Genomic DNA, 19094 nt, shown 5'->3' with positions numbered 1-19094 from the left:
AGCCAAGAGATCAAGGAGTTAAAAGAAGCCCTAAAACAAGAAAAATATGATAGACAGATCATGACAGCAGGTCATAGGGCCCTGCAAAACAGGCAAAAGATGAGGAAATTAAAGACTTGAAAAAGCAGCTGGCTGAGGCAAGAAAGAAAGTAGAGGATCTGAAAGCCAATCAGACAAAGGATCAGCCGGACACCGGAGAATTTGAGTAGGGAGAAAGATCAGATCACTTCGAGTTTGAAACTCAACAAACGGAGTTAGCAACTACAAGCACTGGGAAAGGCACGCAAGAGTCTGCAGATCCAACCACGACATCCACCTCGGAGTCGGCCAAAGATGAAATTCAGCGTTGGATCTCAGAAGTCAAAGACCCGTCGCACAAGGCATATCTGGAATATGAATTGAAAGTGCTGGAATCAGCTACCCTCCTCATGATCACTCCAGATGAGGTTGTAAAACATTTTGGGCACGAAATGATCACTCTACCATTGATGCAGCAAGAGGTTCGATTATGGTAGCAAAAGATGCTCCCAGAAATTGAACCAAATAGTAGAGGGGATTACAGAGATGTCCCAATTACAGCTCTTCAGATTGAAACAGTCCTTGACAATCAACCCCTCTGGAGAAAGAAATGGTTCGATCAGCGAGCAGGTGTATGCACACCAAACCCGGCGGATACTCTATTTTTTCGACAAAAACTCTGTAATTCTGCCTAAAATGAGTTGTAATCAGAAGAAGATTAGACCATATTCTTTTTTATGTTCTCTGAGTCTACCCCTTTTAAGAGGCCGGTTGGCCATGGCAAAGCCTCCTAACTTTTGAAGTCAAAACCCTTAGTTTTGAAAGGATAATTATCATTAGCTTGGAGAAGAAAACGTGCATTGCGAAAAGCTTCTTGTGTCTACACTTTGTAATCATCATTTCTTCTGAACGGTTAATCAGAATTCTATTCCGAATAGTACATTGCGTTCCTTGTCTCTTGCTCTTCCATCTAAGTGTAATCATTTCCAATTCTGTTGTTGTTCGCGACGAGTTGTTTGTGAGCTAAATGCATTGATTTGGGAGTTAAAATGGTTTTTTTTTTATGTTTTGACCTTGGATAAGTGTTTCTATGCTTAAGGAGGATCTTTCCAAGTACTTCTGTTTCAGTTTTCTGCACATTTTTTGTGATGGATCGTGATTTATGTACCTTCCCAGATGGTGACAAAACTTGGTAGGATTGAGCCCATAAGTGTTGTGATACCTCTCCTTAAGTTTCATGACATTCAGGATTTGTTTGGATACCGAAACGGCATGATTATGTTGAGTGTTGAGAAGGGATGCATATTGATTGTCTGACTAGGAAGTGGTTGATTTGCTTTTGTTGTACGAACGAGTAGTCTTCGAGTTCACTTTGGTGAGATTGACACCCTCATTAAGTCTCTGTACCCCACCGCGAGTCGCTTCCTTGCATATTGACATTATGTTAGTACAAAACAGTTATGTTGCAAACGTCTGTCGCGGCGACCCGCTAACACATTCAAAAAGGATTTAAATGCTACACCCTTTAACCTTGTTTATGGTCTTGATGCCATACTGCCAATAGAATTTCTATTGCCGACACACTAAGGGTAGCTAAGGATCTTGAGTGGACTGGACATGAATTGTCAGAGAGACTTGAAGATTTAGAAAAGCTTGATGAGAAAAGGCTAACAGTTGTAGCTCACATCTATGCACAAAAGCGGAAACAAAAACAATTTTTTGATTCCCATCTAATAACAACAAAAAAAGAAGACTTAGTTTTAGTCTATTCCCTTAAACAACACATTCCCAAGTTCAAGAAAAAATAAAACGGACCGTTTATCATTGAAGATGTATCTCCAAGTGGAGCAGTCAAGTTGTCCACCATAGATGGTGAACCAATGGCTAATTGAATTAGTGGATGTTATTTAAAGAAGTACAATTTGCCACTAACAAATGAATTGCTAAAAAAGATGCATGCAGCAAAGCAAAGAAAGATAAAACAATAGCAAGTTATTGATGATGCCCAAGAAGAAGCTCGGCATCGAGTACTCAAAAGGAAAGCTGCCCTCAAAAATCAACAAATACCTATTCCCATCAACACTCTGGAACTAGATGACCGACAATGGGAATTGCAAAAAGATGCAGTATCAACGGATGATGAATGGTTAGATGGAATGGACCTTCGCATCATAGTACAACTGAACAATCATAGCACAAATGCATTGGTCGACGCAGGAGCTTGAGTAAATACAGTCAATTATTTCACATATAAAAAAGCAACAAGTCAGTCTTTGGCAGCAGGAATAGTGACTATTAGGATGCAACAAGAACCCAACACCAACATTGGGAGTAGTCAACTTAAATTTGATAATACATGGATGTTCATGCCCTCATCAATTTGTATGCTTACCAAATGAACACATGAATGAAACAATGATTCTTGGAATCTCATGGATGTGGACGTACAAGGCAGTACCCGATTGGCATACCAACCAGCTCAAGCTATCACCTAAAGACGGACAACTCATTGTTCCAATTGCACCAAGCAAGGAGGAATGGAAAGTAGGTTACCAACAGAGAAAACCACAAAGCAATCAATCTTCTCCATCCTATCCCCAAGCAAATGCTACAAGTAGCATGCAAGGAGTCAAGCAAATTTGGGTACTAAAATCATAGCTTAAGAACAAGCCGATTCAAATCTGGGTTCCCAAAACATCATCTACAGTACCAAAGACAGTTCCAAGGTTCAAAACACAAAGAAGAACAACTTCGAACAGGGAACCTAAAACAAAATGGATTTGGAAGAAAAAGGAGCACTTATGTTTTCTGCAAACTGTAAAACCAATCAAGCAATGGAGAGTTAAGTCTCAGAAGACTCAAGTACACCATTCTGATCAAGACAAACCAAAATACCAATGGTGGGTAAAAGCTCGAAACAATCACTATTGATATAAACAACTCAGGAAATCAGTATACCAAAGCATCCTGACGGTACAATCAAGCAAAGAGCACACAAGCTACAAGATTTTCTCTTTGGTAGACAACATCAGAAAACCTCGACATAAGAAACCCTTGAATTAATTACTCAAGACCCAACTCTTGCACACCATAATGGTTTTAACTGCATTGATCTTCAAAGCATGGTAGAGCCAACTAAGGCTATGCATAGACACGATTGTTCATCCAATGCACACAGTCGTTCCGGAGCACACCATCTAGGAGGGGTGGAAGGGAACTAAGTAATTAAGGGCAATGTTTGAAGAGGGAGGAAAAAGTCTGATGTTAACATGTGATTTTTTGCAAAATTATCTGATAATGCCCTTACAAATCATCAACAGGGAAAATTTAATTGATAACATCTCCCCGATGAGTGTAAATAGTGTATATACTATCAAAAAATAATCAAAAATAGTCTTTATTGGTTATTTTTCATCACTTTTCTTGATATTGGGACTTAAAAATCGAGAAATCCAAAGCTGTGTTTTTCAATGGATTTTCTTAATTATTGGATTTTCACTTTGCTTTTTTAGCGCATTTTGTTATTTTCTTTTATTTTTCAATAAACAGGTCAAAAATTGATAATAAATAGCAATTGAGCTCAGATGGAAAAACTGGAGATACGCTGATGATCAGAAGGACAAGGCGATAGGCACAAAAAAATTCAATCAAATCAACAAATGGAAGCGGGAAGCCTAAATTACGCGGCCAAGACCTACTTTTGCAGAATTCTTGCAGAATGAGCTACAAGAACCCGATTGAGAAAATTTTTGAGTCTAACATAGATTTCACGGCCTAGTAGGACTAATAGGGGAGTTTGGGGGAAAATGGTTTGGGAAGTCCGAGTATAGATATCTAGGGTAGTCTAAAATCACCTCATTTCCACTTGTTGCCCTTGGAGAGAGAGCTTTTTGACCTTCTTCGTGCGCGATTTTCGGAGTCCACAATCGCTCGTTTACAGCGCCGTCTCACACGAGACATGAGGGGTAAGTTCTACACTTATCAATGATCCATTTTGTATGGCCGGTAGCTAACCTAAACCCCAAGAAAAAATCCTAGAATCCGAGCAGTGCACGAAGTCCTACAACCAAAAATTGACCATAGCGGCCTGTCAGCTCAACCAAATCAGACAAGACTTGACTTGTAGCATGCCCCCATATATAGAACACTTCTATATCACCAGATGACCATTCGACGGGGATCGAGGGGAGTCCCAAGTAGAAAAGCTAGGTTTTTGCCAGATGCCAGAATTGGATCCTGACTCCACAGACAGCTTATAGACTGGGTCTATACACAATGTATATGGTTGGTTTTGTAAAAACAATCAAGGCAAGCTCTCGAAAAGCAGAAAACAACTCGAAGACTACAAAGCGTCAAATTTGGCATACGAAGTCAAACTAACTCCAAATGGACCAAAATTGGATGAATAGCTTCAGGATTATGTAGCGGACAAGTCCATAGCTTCAAAAGTGACTAACCAACTCCACAGGCTATGTAGTCACAAAAATCTGTGAATTCAATTTAAGACTTGTTTTAGGTGTATTGAATATGTTTATCAAATTCAATTTAGGACTTGTTTTAGGTGTATTGAATATGTTTAGGTCAGAACTTGTCAAGTTGAGCAAAAAAAGTTGACTGCTATATAAATAATCACGATTATTTACTTTTGTAAATTTTTGGCTTGAAAATGGTACCTTCACATCACCTATCACTTGTACACACCTATTACATGCCACATTTCAAGTATGAGCCAAAATGATCAATGATAACTTGGAAAATTGTCAAAAAACGCAAGAAAGTTCTTCAAATTCAATTTTTGAGTTATCAATCACATTTTTTGATCCAAATCACACCATATCTCATACGCAGGGGGTACATCATGCGTAGAACCAAGTTGCACTAAAAAATGTTCATTTTGACGAAAAAGTTAATAAGCATAATTATTTACTTTTTTACCAAGATGGGGGAAATTGCAATTTTGACTTCATGAGACCAAAGCACATGATCTCCTAAGCCCACTGACCAAGTTTGAACAAATTTGGAGCTCAAAATCTCAAAATCTCTTTGTATCTACTGTTTCAGAGTCGAAAAGCCTAAATCTGGCACCATTTCCACGCTGTGCACTCAAATGAGCCCACACTTCACTCAAAGTATCTAATAGATATATATTTCAAACCTATGATGCCAAAAATGCAAAAAGTCAAAAAAATTATTCAGCTGTAAATAATCGCGATTATTTACTTTTGTTGCAAAATTTTGCTTGGACTTTATGATTTTGATCTTTACATGTTTTTATGCATCTATGCATGTTTAAAAATTGAATTGAAGCAAATTGGAATCAATTTGTCAACAATTCAGATTGAAGGGCATTTCAAAGAGGAATTGCAAAAATTTTCTAACTTTGGCACTCTATTCACTTAACAGGAGTAATGCAAGCTGCGGAGAAGGCCAAGAAGAGGGTCTCTGAAAAAGAGAAGCTGCAAGAGCTGCCACCATACCAACTGGACCCCAGTTCATTAAAGATGGCCAAAGCAACATACTTGTCCAGAGAACAGCTTGACGAAAACAACACCAGAGTTTTCACAGGCAGGTTCAAAAGTGAAGAAGGACATCAAGTACATCTGCAACTACTACCAAAAGAAATCTATGATGTCACGACAAAGCCAGACACAAAGGAGGCTAGCAGAAAGCTCGGCCTCAGAGATTTCTAGGACAAGGAACCATGTGGCGTAGACTTCCAGAATGCCTATCAGCTCTTGTCTACAATTAAGGAAGATGGATCAGCCCAAATTACTGACCAACAAGGGCAGAAAGTCGAATTAGTGATGACAAAGGAAATTGTGGCTGAGGCTTTGAAGTTGCCAATAGAGGGGATGACAATGAGGGCACGAGACAAAAAGATAGCAGGCACCTTCACTAAGGAGACTACTGCGGCAACCTTTGCTGACCTCACTTAAAAGCAAGTGGAAGAACCAGCATGTCTTTATCATCAACACTTCCATTTTCTAGCAAAGAGACCGCCAAGGTACACAACACCTAATCATGCAGTTGCGACTACATTCACACAAGTGTTAAAGTCGACAACCAATCAACCGATTGATCATGTGCAGTATGTGTTGACAACGCTAAAGGGCACCAAGAAAGAAGGTAAAATCACCTATCTGGGTGCGCCTGAAGTACTGACAAGAATAGCATACCAGCACAGCCTTCTCCAAGAACCACCCGTCATCAAAAAGATTTTACAAGTTAATTGAAGAACCGGCAGAGCTCTCCCATGAAGCTCATAGCAGTGAAAGCTCAGATAATGAAGAGAGAAGGTCCAGAATAGAAGAGATGAAGAAAAAGCAGCAGCTGCACACCAAGAGGAGCCTCAACAGAAGAAGGCAATGTTTGAAAGAGAGAAACACACTTACAAAGCTGGAGTCAAAGATTATGCATGAGGAAGATGATATGGACACTTTCCTTGTTGATGTCAAGGATATCAATGAGCAACTTATTTTTGCAGATGAAGTCATTTCAGAAAATTCCCTTGTGCAGAATATTCTTGATGCCTTGCCAAATTATTACCAGAAGTTTGCTAGTACTTGGAGACTTATGACCTAGGAAATCCTAAAGTTGTTAAGGTTGATGCATTATGCACATTGTTGCAAGAGTCACTCTCTAGAAAAAATGGGACAAGACAACGTGCAGTTGAACAGGCTTTTGTTGTTGCTCAAAGAAAAGGTGGTAACAATAATGCAGCCACTTCTCATGGTTCTTCTGCGAGTGGTAAATCACATGTTCCTAATGCTTCTGCCGGCAGCAACTTTTCTGGAAATTTTGGTGATAAGGGCAAAAAGAAGATGTGTTGCCATTATTGTAAAGCTAATAATCACTTGATCAAGCAGTGTTCTAAGTTGAAGGCCAAAGAGGCTAAGAAGAAAGAGAATGGCTCCACTGCAAATGTTGGTTCAGCTACAAATGCAGCTATTTTTGAGTCTTCTCTAAAAGGAGACTGTGATATTGATGTTGATGCAGAATAGGCTTTTAGTGCAAAGTGTACCTATAATCCTGTTGTCCATGATGCATGCAAGTCAATTGTTGCAGAATCACATGTGTGGTATTTTGACAGTGGTGCTACAAAGCACATTACCTCACATCATGATTTGTTCACCTCTCTTGCGTATGTCCCTCATGGAGTTCAGTTACTTGGGCCAACAATGCCTCTTATCCGGTTCAAGGAGTTGGAAAGATTGTGCTTACTGCTGCAAATGGTAGTTCTTTCACACTTGTTGATGCATTGTATGTACCTGGGATCAAGAAGAATCTTTGTCTACATCTGCACTTTCTAAACTTGGTCTTGTAGTCAAATTTGTGGATGACAGATGTACAACACATGATCTCAGGTTTGGTGATGAAATTGTTGCAACATGCATTTTATGTTGTGGGCTGTATAAGCTCACTTTATATGACAAGTGTGGGTAGAATTTTGCAAATGCAGTTGGGGATTCAAAGGCTAATTCAAATGCAAAACTTTTGCATGCACGTTTTGGTCATCTGAATTTTACCAGTTTGCTGCGTTTGCAAAAATCTGATATGGTTGCTTCTTTGCCACCTCTTGAAGCACCTGTCAAACATGTTGGTGAAGGATGCATTTTGGGTAAGATGCAATGTTCAAACTTTTCAAAGGATGGTTCAGTTAGGGCCCCATGCAGGTTGCAGCTTGTGCATAGTGATGTTTGTGGGCCCATGCAAACTCAATCCTTGGGCAATTACCTTTATTTTGTGACTTCATTGATGATTATTCTAGGCATGCATGGGTATATCCGCTTAAAGCAAAGTCCGAAGCATTTATGTGCTTCAAACAATTTTTGGCTATGGCTGAAAATGTCTCAAAATGTATTATGGGCACCCTCTGTTCCAATCAAGGGAGGGACTATATGTCTCATGAATTTAATGCATTTTTGGCTAGTCGTGGGATAAAACACCAATGTATAGTGCCTTATACGCCTCATCAAAATGGTATTGCTGAGAGGAAAAACCTGTTCCTTACGGAAATGACACAATGTATGGTCAAAAGTCAAGCTTTTTCGCATTTGTTTTGGCTTGAGGCCATCATGTGTGCCACTTATATACTTAACAGGTGTCCTACAAAAGCTTTGTAGTCTATTACTCCATATGAAGCAAGGCATGATAGAAAGACTTCTATTGAGCACATGCGTGTTTTTGGCTATTTGGCAATGCTTTGGTGCCACAAACATAGCGCAAAAAATTAATTGGATGATAAGGCTGTCAAATGTATTTTTGCTGGTTATAGTGCTGAAAGCAAAGGTTACTGTTAACCCTCACGGCTCACGGACACCCTATCACCTACGAGACGGACGTTGTAACCTACGGTGGACATTGTATTATTTATTTGGTAGAGTCAGGTACCGGGCTTGTTGGTCCAATAGGAAAAGGGTAAGAGTGATCGCCGATGAGAGGCGCACTCTAACTGGGACATTCAAGGGATTAGTTGGCTAAGCATGGGCGCCCAAGTGTGAATGGGGTGAGCTCATATAAAAGCCAACTAAACCTAAAATTCACTTATTCTCTCATTTGTGCAATAGAAGAGTGCTCTTGCTCCATCTCCATCTCCATCTTCTTCTTCTTCACCTCCTTGTGTGTGTGTGTGTGTGTGTGTGTGTGTGTGTGTGTGTGTGTGTGTGTGTGTGTGTGTGTGTGTGTGAGAGAGAGAGAGAGAGAGAGAGAGTGCGATCGAGCATTGCGGCGGCACGACGACGGTGAAGTGGTTGAGCGCGACGTAGCGGCGTCTCCTTCTTCTTCGCGGCGAGGAATCCTCCACAGTAGGAGCATAGAGCGGTGAGTGACACACCATTGCCCTCTTTTGAGCTTACTAGTTAAGCTAGTTGTGTGCTTGGAGCCATCTGTGGCTCGCACACAGTGTTAGGCAAGGCCCTTGCTTCGACAGTGCGGCAAGGAGCGCACATTTTTGGCGCCGTTACCGGGGAATCGCCCTGCACTAAGCCCAAGAGGCACTTTGTGCTTCTTCTATGAGTTGTTTGTAGTAGGAAAGAAGAGGAAGAGGAAGAGTAATGAGTTATTTTTCTGCAGGTTGTTAATTTTTGTATTGTCTGCAAGTTCTGTGATTTCTGCATAATGTTGTGTTTTCCGTTTGCACACAGTCTTTGCACAATTAGTAGTCGTTAGCTTGTTCGCAGTGAATGAATAAGTAGGTAGACAGTTAGCAATTTCTGTTTGCACACAGTCTGTACACAGTTTTCTGTCAAGGTTTGCCTGCACACAGTCTTTGCACAGCAAGGTAGTGAGAGAGGAAGTAGGTGGACAGTTAGCCCACTGTTTAGTAAGCAGTTAGCAGAGTGGTTAACATATTAGTTAGTGGTTAGCAGCACTGTTAGTAAGTAGATAAGGTAGTGAGCTGTTGACAGAGAGGTTAGGTAGGTGTTGACAGTGTGTGTGGCCAAGAAAGGGTCACCTAAACCGCGCGCGTGAGTGACTGGGGGGCTACACTAAAATTTTGATCGGGATCGGGATCGGGATCATTTCCCCAAGCCCAAGCCCAAGCCCAAGCCCAAGCCCAAGCCCAGGCCTCAGCCCTCAGTCTTATGATATATATTGGACTCACTCTTATATATATACCCTACCCCCTCAAGAGGGAATGAGAGCATGTGGGGCAAGTCCTCCACTCTCCTCCCTTCTCTTCCCACTTACACCCTTAGACTTTCTAATTTGGGCCTAGTTCCCTACTAGAAATTGACGGTTTTAGGAATTCCGAGGGCATAAAGTGACCAAACGAAGGGCTCTAAAGCACGGCACGTCCCTCTGACCGAGACGCTCGTTTTGAGCTATCATACGTTCTATTCTATAGCTGGGTCAGAAAAAAAGGACCAAAAAATCAAAAAATAAATAAATAAGAAAAGACTTGGGTTGCAAAACACCCAAAATTACTAGGTGAGAAGCCTTCACGGGCACTCACTGACACTTCTAGGGGATCCAATTCATATGAACCTACGCTCTGGACGAGTGTTAGAGCACGATCATATTGGTAGTGCCTCCATTTACGCGGGCACCCATTATTCCTCCACCGTAGGTTCTGGACCTTCGGCCGGGACTCAAGGTAGCGCGACCCAAGATCCTCATATCGCGTTGTCAGGAGTTTTTTGGAGCAAGGGATTGCGCATATGTACATATACATGCATGGTGCATCAAATAAAGGATTGCCCATTTTCCTTAGCCAGGTGGTTATGTGGGGCCCACATGTGTACAGGTAGGACAACATGTACATAGTGCAGCGATTTTCACTATTACCAGTACCTGTGTGTTTTTTATACAATAATGAGGAGTTGGTAGCGCGTAAAACTTCTCAAGGAAGCTATCCGCTGGCCGACGACGTGAGGTCAGCAGGTGCGTCAGATGGCATCTAGTGGCGTCAGGAGGGCGAACGAGGTCAATATTTGCACGCAGATGAGGACGGACACAACGTGGGTGTTTGCTTGTGAGAATTATGCAGAAAGGTCATCATGAGGACCTTTTTTTGGGGCCACTTCACGTGGTGGCGAGATGCATTATTGGAAAAAAGCTGAGTGCCAGGTGTGCGAATGATGCAAAAAGGTGACAACTATGCACTGCGAGGTCAGTTTTTGGCCTGTTCGGGGTCCGTTTGAGGTCATCTAAAAGGCCAAGGGTGCCCAACTAATAAAGCTAAGTGTGGGAACTGAAAAAACAGAGAGAAGACCAGAAAAAACTGGAGAAGAGAGGAGGAACAGCCGCAGGTGTGTTTTTGGGGTTTTTGGAGCTTGTTTTGGCCGTAAACTGCTCATCCGAGGTCGGATCTGAGCACTTTGACATTGTAGACTGGGGTTTTGGGCCGTTCCGGACGCGATGGCGCTGTCCATTTTGCCAAATTCCTCACTCTTTTCTTGCTGTTTTTCTGTGTAAGTTTCTCCTATGAGCGAAGTTTCTGCTCCAGTTTGTGATTGTATCTGGCTTATTTTACCCATATTGTGTGAGCTGTTTGCCCCATTGGTGTTGGCCCAAGCTCAATTATATCTAAACATCAGAAATTCTCCTCTTTTGAGCTGAGTTTTTTGGGTGTGTTTGTGTGTGTGTGTGTGTGTGGAGTGGGCAAGTGGATAGTTTCTCTCCTCTCACTCCAGAGGTGTGTTCCCTGTCTCGGCCAGGTGTGTTGTGTAAGCCGAGTGGTGCCCCATAGTGTGTGTGTGTGTGTGTGTGTGGAGTGGGCAAGTGGATAGTTTCTCTCCTCTCACTCCAGAGGTGTGTTCCCTGTCTCAGCCAGGTGTGTTGTGTAAGCCGAGTGGTGCCCCATAGTGTGTGTGTGTGTATCTTCCCAAGAGTGTGTGTCGGGTCGTTATAGAGGCGCTGTGTGTGTTTTCATCCCGCCCACATTCTTTTGGTGCCCCCACTGAGGATCTTCTTCGAGTACCTTTTGCTTCGAGCTTCAAGCTTCGAGATTCGGGACTACAGGTTGCAGATTACAGGTTACAGGTTACAGGTTACAGGAACAGGGACAGGGACAGGTACAGGTGATTCACACAGGTACAGGTAGCTGGACTAGTAGTGATGTCACTTGCAGTTGTTGTGGGAATGCATCACTTGGCGCCTATTTGAGCGCATTGTCTACTGGATTGTACGTTACTTGTGGAAACTGCCATTGTACGCATTTCTGGAGCCATACTTGGTTGTATTTGGCAGTCCTAGCCATTTCTGAGACTTGGTCTGGAAGATAGTCATTTCTGAGACTTGACTATATGCGATTTGCATTAGCCTTCGTGTGAGGGTCGATAGCGTGAGGTTTTTATTGAGCTGGGGGATTCTCAAATGTGGAGATCCTTTCGGTGATACAGGTAGCTGGAGCACCCTTTTTGTGACCTCGCCATAGGCTATATACTAGTGAATCCTACTTGATGCTCGGGTTCTATTGTTGACAGTTTATGCATACATAGACAGTCTATATTTTGGGTTCCTACTGCTCTACTTCTGGGGAAACTCTGTCGAAATTTTCCCAAGTTATGATGGCTGGTTTTTTGGTATTTTGAGCCATTTATGCTGTTATGCTGCTGAAATTTTGGCAAAATCAGAGGTTGAGTCAGGTGTGCCTTCTTGGGAGCTTCATGGTTGGCTTTAATGGATGATCAAAATGGCCCTCAGTTCACTCCCTTTCATTTAACTCAAAGAATTCAGATTAATGTTCATGTGTCCAGGAAGATCTTTTTCCAGCAGCGCATAGTCTTTATGTTTGGGCCAAGAAGATTACGAGAGATCTTGGAATGTCCTTTGCCTATTGTAATTCCGATGATCAACTATGAAAACTCATTTGATGTGCATGTGTTTGTCCTTATCTAAAGTTGAGCTCCATTGAAGTTTCTGGGGATTGGGTAGTGAGAAGTTTTGGGTTCTTGCACGTGTGTTCGAAGGGGTTCTCAAAGCATCATAATTTGGGTAGCCATGGCTTTCTCTTATCCCGAGTTTCATGGAAGAAGTGATGAAGATGTGGAAGAATTTTTGGAAAAGATGGAGGTTGCCTGCATTAGCAACCAGATTCATGACCCTACGCAAATGTTACGCCTTCTCCAAATTTGTTTGAAGAGTGATGCACGAGCTTGGTCCAAAGCATTTGAAGAGGAGTTGCGTATGGCTGATCCACCTATAAGATTGAGTTGGGACAATCTAAGGCATGGATTGGAAGTGGAGTTTGTGAAGATAGAAGGCCCTGACAAAGTGTGGCAAGAAGTACAGGCTTTGGTGCAAAAGGAAGGTGAGCCAGTAGATGCGTACATACGTAAGTTTTCATTGGCATGGGAGCGAATGTGCAAGGCTTTAGCACCACAGGTACCCCCGCCTGACATGATGAAGAAGGACAGGTTCTTGGCTGGTCTTTGGGAGAATATACGTTGGAGAGTAGAGCTAAAGAAGCCTAGGACATATGAAGATGCACTAGAGGTAGCAAGGAACAAAGAGTGGAAGCTGAGGAAAATGAGCCAGTTAGGGGTGGAGTCTTTGCCAATGAGGTCTGAATTTCAGCCTATAGAGTCTTTACAAAGGCGCATGTCAGGGGTTCATCATGAACCAGTGGTTCCTGTTACTACTCAGGTTATACCAGCAGTGGTCACTACAGCAGTGCAAGATGATGGCCTAAGGCAAGACATGAGGCAAGTGGTTGATCTGATGAAGAATCTCAGCCTAAACATGCTAGGTCAAGTGGGAAATAATCGAGGTCGAGGGCGGTTTGCAAATCAGCCAGGAGGTGAAGAAAGACCTAGGAATGGTGTTGGACAAAGCAATGGTAGGTTTTGGAGGCAGACGCCCACATGTTATAATTGTGGAGAGTTGGGTCACATCAGCCCGCAATGTGATAAGCCACCAAGGATGGGGGGAGACATGTATCCATTGCCAAGACAGGTGCTAACTAGGTCAAATGATTATGGCATCGAAATTAAGGGAGACGAAGGAACCAGTGGACTGACCCAGGAGGAAAAAGGGAAGACAAAAGTGCTAAGTGTAGTCACCTTGGAGAAGGCATCAAAGCTAGAGGATACATTAGTGATGCCTATTGGGAAGAGGACCACAGAGGATAAGGAAGGAAGAAGTGCCTCAGGTCCTAGTAAGAAGAAAGGAAAGAGCCATGAAGGCGAGGATGTCAAGGCCAAGAGGAAAAGGAGAGCTCGTCGAAAGTTTCATGTTTCAGATTTTCCACTAGGGGATGGGCAATTAAGCTATGACTTGAAGGAGGATCTGACGAGCAGGAAGGCAGATGTTACTTTTGGGCAGCTTATAGAGATGGTGCCTAAGCTAAAGCGACAGTGGAAGAGGATGGTTAACCCAATGGAGAAAGAGCCAGAGAGAGGTTCAGTGAAGGTGTTGGCAATGGACGAGCTACCAGACATTTGTCCAATAGTAGATGTGTGGCATAAAAGGAAAAATTTGGGACAAGGTTATGTGGATGGCGGAGCCCAAATATGCGTCATAACACACTCATGCGTTGAGAAGATGGGTATCACAGTGGCTGGGGTGTCAGGTTTTCGGATCAGATTGGCAAACCATTAAAAAGTAAAATGCTTGGGTGTTGTAAAGAGCTTAGAAGTGGAGGCATATGATGCAAAGGCAGTGGTTGATTTTCATGTGATGCCAGCAGGGTTGGGAGCATATCCTATTATACTGGGCAGACCATGGTTACGTGCAGTGGGAGCTGTTCAAGATTGGCGACATGGTACAATTAGCCTCTATGGAAAGACAGGTACCAAGAAGCTTTATAATATGGACACAAGGAAACGATTAGAGGAGCTTTATGAAGATGAGGATGAGTCTAGTGATGAAGACTCTTCCACGGTGACAGATGAGGATAGTGATAGCACTACCAGCAGTGATGAGGATGCTGATGTTGCATTTCTTTTGATGGACAAAGAAATCCAGGAGATTGGTTTAGTCGCATTTGCGAAGGAAGTTGAAGATGAAAGTGAAGGGCCTTATGAAGTGATTGAAGGGCTGATGCAAACTAAAGTTGAGTTGTCAAAGAAGCAGGAATTAATGACGCAAATGATTAGTGGAGACCTCTCAGCTATGGAGAAGGATATATATTTGCATATGCTGGCTAGTTTTCCTGATTTGTTCATTACTTCATATGAAGAGATCAGAGGGTTCAAGGGCGAAGAGATGCATATAGAGCTGAAAGAAGGTTCTAAGCCAGTGCGGCAAAGGCTAAGAAGGATGGGTCAAGAGCAAATGGAAGCCTTGCGGGAAGAGGTGGACAAGTTATTGAAGGCAGGGTTCATAGTCCCCGTGGAGACCACAGAATGGGTGAGTCCAGTAGTAGTCAGTCCAAAGAAGGATGGGAAGTGGAGGATTTGTGTAGATTTTAAGCCCTTAAACGCAGCCACAAAGAAGAACCCATATCCTCTTCCATTCATCGATCAGATCTTGGATTCAGTGGCAGGTTATGAGAGGTACAGTGTGTGTGATGGTTTTTCAGGCTATTTTCAATTGAAGATTGCTCTTAAAGACCGCACAAAGACAACTTTTATTACGCCATGGGGCTGCTATTGCTACACAGTGTTGCCGTTTGGGTTGTCAAATGGACCATCTTTCTATCAAGAAAGAGCAAATTGGGTGCTGGAACCATTCATTGGTAGTTGTGTTAAGGCTTTTATGGACGACTTCTGTGTCTATAGCAGTAGGGCTGAGCATCATGAGAAGTTGCAGATGGTATTGGCTCGATATGATGAATGTGGAGGACAACTAAATCCAAAGAAATGTCATCTAGCACAGCCAAGGGTGAAGTTATTGGGCCATATGGTGTCAGAAAATGGCATTGAGGCTGATCCAGATAAGGTGAAGTCTATTATTCTTCTTCCATCACCTATGAGTACGAAGCAATTGGCAACCTTTATACACAAAGTGAAGTACATGGCACGGTTTATTCCATTGTCTTCACAGCTTCTTTATCCATTACAACAAGTGGCAAAGCATGATCCATTGCAATGGGATGACAAGTGTGAAGAAGTGTTTCAAGAGGTGAAAGAGGTGTTAGGGGGGTTGTCAGCCATGCAGGCTCCTGATTGGGAGAAAGTTTTTTATGTAAATCCATCAGTAGGGGATGATGCCATTGGAGCCATGCTATTGCAAAAGGGGAAGGGCAGCCATTATATGAGGCCAGTGTATTGTGCAAGCCGAGTGAAGTTGGTAGCGGAGAGAAAGTTATCGGAAGTAGAGCTAGTGATGGCTAGTGTAATATTTGCTTGTCGACGATTTCGTCATTACTTGCTACCACGGCCTTTTGTTTTCTTGACGAGTTATGCCTTTTTGCCACAGTTAATTAATGGTATTAACATGTCAAATGTGGTGAAGAAATGGGTAATTGAGCTGCAAGAGTTTGAGTTCTCTTTTCTAGTGGAAGATAGTACAAGGGCTACCCTAGCTGATTTGTTGACCTACAAGGAGAATCCCCTTATTGTTAAGGAAGAGGTGGTGAGAAAGGTAGTTGAAGAAGTGCCACAGATCAGCAATGCACATGTGTTGTTCTTTGATGGTTCATACAGAAAGAGCCATGATGCAGCTTCAGGGGGTATAGCACTTTATGATCCAGAGGGGAAGCTAGTATGCAAGAGAGGGTTCAAATTGGATGCTCATAGTAACAATGAGGCTGAATATGCTACATTGGAAGCCGGATTACACATTTGTTTGAAGCATGGGGTTCGAAGGTTGAGCATAAAAGGTGATGCCTTGTTAGTGGTGAAGCAAGTGTTGGGTGTGTGGAAGAGCAAGAACACCTCATTGAAGGAAATGTGCTTCAGAATTAAAGGCCTGTTAAAAAAATTTGAAGCATGGAGTATCAGACACATTGAACGTGCTCTAAATGGAGAGGCACATGAAGCAGCTCAAGGCATGATTGGGGAGCTATTTGTGTTGAGGACCACTTTACCTCTTTATCATGGCCGGGAAAGTTTGGCTCAAGAAGAGGAGTTTTTGCTAACAGGAATCATTCCAAAGGAGATTCAGAAGTCTAAGAAGTATGGCTTTGTGCGTAGAGCATACAGGTACAAATTGATTGGTGATGTCTTATACATGAAAGGGGCTGATCTCGTGTTGAGACGTGTACCTTGGCGGGAGGAGCTTTACAGAGTGTTGGAAGAGAATCACGAAGGCGCATGTGGTGGCCATTTTGCTCTAAAGATCACCTTGCATAAGATTTTGCAAGAGGGGTATGTATGGCCTAGTTTGCACAAGGATGTTCACCATTGGTGTAGGTCTTGCAATAGGTGTCAAGCATTTGGGAAGAGAGTGTTGAAGCCAGAGCTACGAAAAACCATTATGGCGTTTGATGTGTTTGAAAAGTGGGGAATTGATGCAATAGGCCCGTTACCTATCACAAGCAGGGGCAAAAGCTATATTTTGACGGCAGTGGACTATCTTTCTAGATGGGCAGAGGCTACAGCAGTAAAACAGATCACTGCAAAGGATGTGGCAAAATTTGTGTATGATGAAATATGTTGCAAGTTTGGGGTGCCATTAGAGCTACTTTCAGATAAGGGGCCAGGATTTAGAGCTAAACTGCTAGACTTCTTATGCACAAAGATGAAGATTAGGCACCAGCATACCACTCCTTATTACCCGCAGTGTAATGGCTTAAATGAAAGGTTCAATGGTGAGTTGGTACAAATTCTTTCTAAAGTGACAGAGCACCAAGGAAAGAATTGGGATTTGGAATTGCCTAGTGCATTATGGGCTTACCGTACTTCGGTGAAGACAGGTACAGGGTTTACTCCATTTCATTTGGTGTATGGAAAGGAAGCACTATTGCCTGTGGAGGTAGAGTTGCCTGCGGTCAAGATGTTAGAGAAGTTGCTTGGGCCGCCTAGTGATGCATTCAAAGAAAGGCTTTTGCAGCTACAAGAGGTCCAGTTGGATAGGATGAGCGCATTGGAACATTATGGGCAGATGCAGGATAAGGCTTTGGCAAAGATAAATGAAAAGGTTAAAAGTAAGGGTATCAAGAAACATGACTTGGTTTTGCGCTACAATAGTAAGCTGGACAACACCTTCCAAAAGAAGTTTCAGATTAAGTGGGAAGGCCCTTTCAAGGTAGTGGAGTGTTTTCCAAATGGCACATATCAGCTGGCTAACCTGGATGGTGTTCTACATGCGTCAAGGGTAAATGGATTGCGTCTTAAGTTGTATCATGCCAGGTTGATGATGGTGGAGCAAGATGAGCTGTCTGTGGATCAAGCTGTGTTGGTGAGGGATGAGGAGACCTGTGATGCGGCGAGTCTCATATCTCTCTTTGCTGTTGCTGATCATGAATGATCTAGCAGGCTAGGGGATGGGCAAATTATGTCAGGAGTTTTTTGGAGCAAGGGATTGCGCATATGTACATATACATGCATGGTGCATCAAATAAAGGATTGCCCATTTTCCTTAGCCAGGTGGTTATGTGGGGCCCACATGTGTACAGGTAGGACAACATGTACATAGTGCAGCGATTTTCACTATTACCAGTACCTGTGTGTTTTTTATACAATAATGAGGAGTTGGTAGCGCGTAAAACTTCTCGAGGAAGCTATCCGCTGGCCGACGACGTGAGGTCAGCAGGTGCGTCAGATGGCATCTAGTGGCGTCAGGAGGGCGAACGAGGTCAATATTTGCACGCAGATGAGGACGGACACAACGTGGGTGTTTGCTTGTGAGAATTATGCAGAAAGGTCATCATGAGGACCTTTTTTTGGGGCCACTTCACGTGGTGGCGAGATGCATTATTGGAAAAAAGCTGAGTGCCAGGTGTGCGAATGATGCAAAAAGGTGACAACTATGCACTGCGAGGTCAGTTTTTGGCCTGTTCGGGGTCCGTTTGAGGTCATCTAAAAGGCCAAGGGTGCCCAACTAATAAAGCTAAGTGTGGGAACTGAAAAAACAGAGAGAAGACCAGAAAAAACTGGAGAAGAGAGGAGGAACAGCCGCAGGTGTGTTTTTGGGGTTTTTGGAGCTTGTTTTGGCCGTAAACTGCTCATCCGAGGTCGGATTTGAGCACTTTGACATTGTAGACTGGGGTTTTGGGCCGTTCCGGACGCGATGGCGCTGTCCATTTTGCCAAATTCCTCACTCTTTTCTTGCTGTTTTTCTGTGTAAGTTTCTCCTATGAGCGAAGTTTCTGCTCCAGTTTGTGATTGTATCTGGCTTATTTTACCCATATTGTGTGAGCTGTTTGCCCCATTGGTGTTGGCCCAAGCTCAATTATATCTAAACATCAGAAATTCTCCTCTTTTGAGCTGAGTTTTTTGGGTGTGTTTGTGTGTGTGTGTGTGTGTGGAGTGGGCAAGTGGATAGTTTCTCTCCTCTCACTCCAGAGGTGTGTTCCCTGTCTCGGCCAGGTGTGTTGTGTAAGCCGAGTGGTGCCCCATAGTGTGTGTGTGTGTGTGTGTGTGTGTGTGGAGTGGGCAAGTGGATAGTTTCTCTCCTCTCACTCCAGAGGTGTGTTCCCTGTCTCGGCCAGGTGTGTTGTGTAAGCCGAGTGGTGCCCCATAGTGTGTGTGTGTATCTTCCCAAGAGTGTGTGTCGGGTCGTTATAGAGGCGCTGTGTGTGTTTTCAT

General features: G+C 43.0%; 1 protein-coding gene across 1 annotated transcript in view; it reads right to left on the bottom strand.

Moving 5' to 3' along the window:
* Positions 1-573: 573 nt before the first annotated feature.
* The window catches only part of LOC147436135 (uncharacterized), a 38179-nt gene continuing 19658 nt past the window's right edge, over positions 574-19094 (bottom strand). The window contains exon 2 of the mRNA XM_086487829.1: positions 574-709. Within this exon, the coding sequence (XP_086343955.1) occupies positions 574-709 (136 nt within the window). The remainder of the gene's footprint in view (positions 710-19094) is intronic.

Source organism: Adiantum capillus-veneris, chromosome 18 (assembly GCF_014529385.1).
Source record: "Adiantum capillus-veneris isolate H3 chromosome 18, ASM1452938v2, whole genome shotgun sequence".
NCBI lineage: Eukaryota > Viridiplantae > Streptophyta > Polypodiopsida > Polypodiales > Pteridaceae > Adiantum > Adiantum capillus-veneris.
The sequence above is the reverse complement of the archived record's forward strand: the minus strand, read 5'-3'. Positions and strand labels throughout refer to the sequence as shown.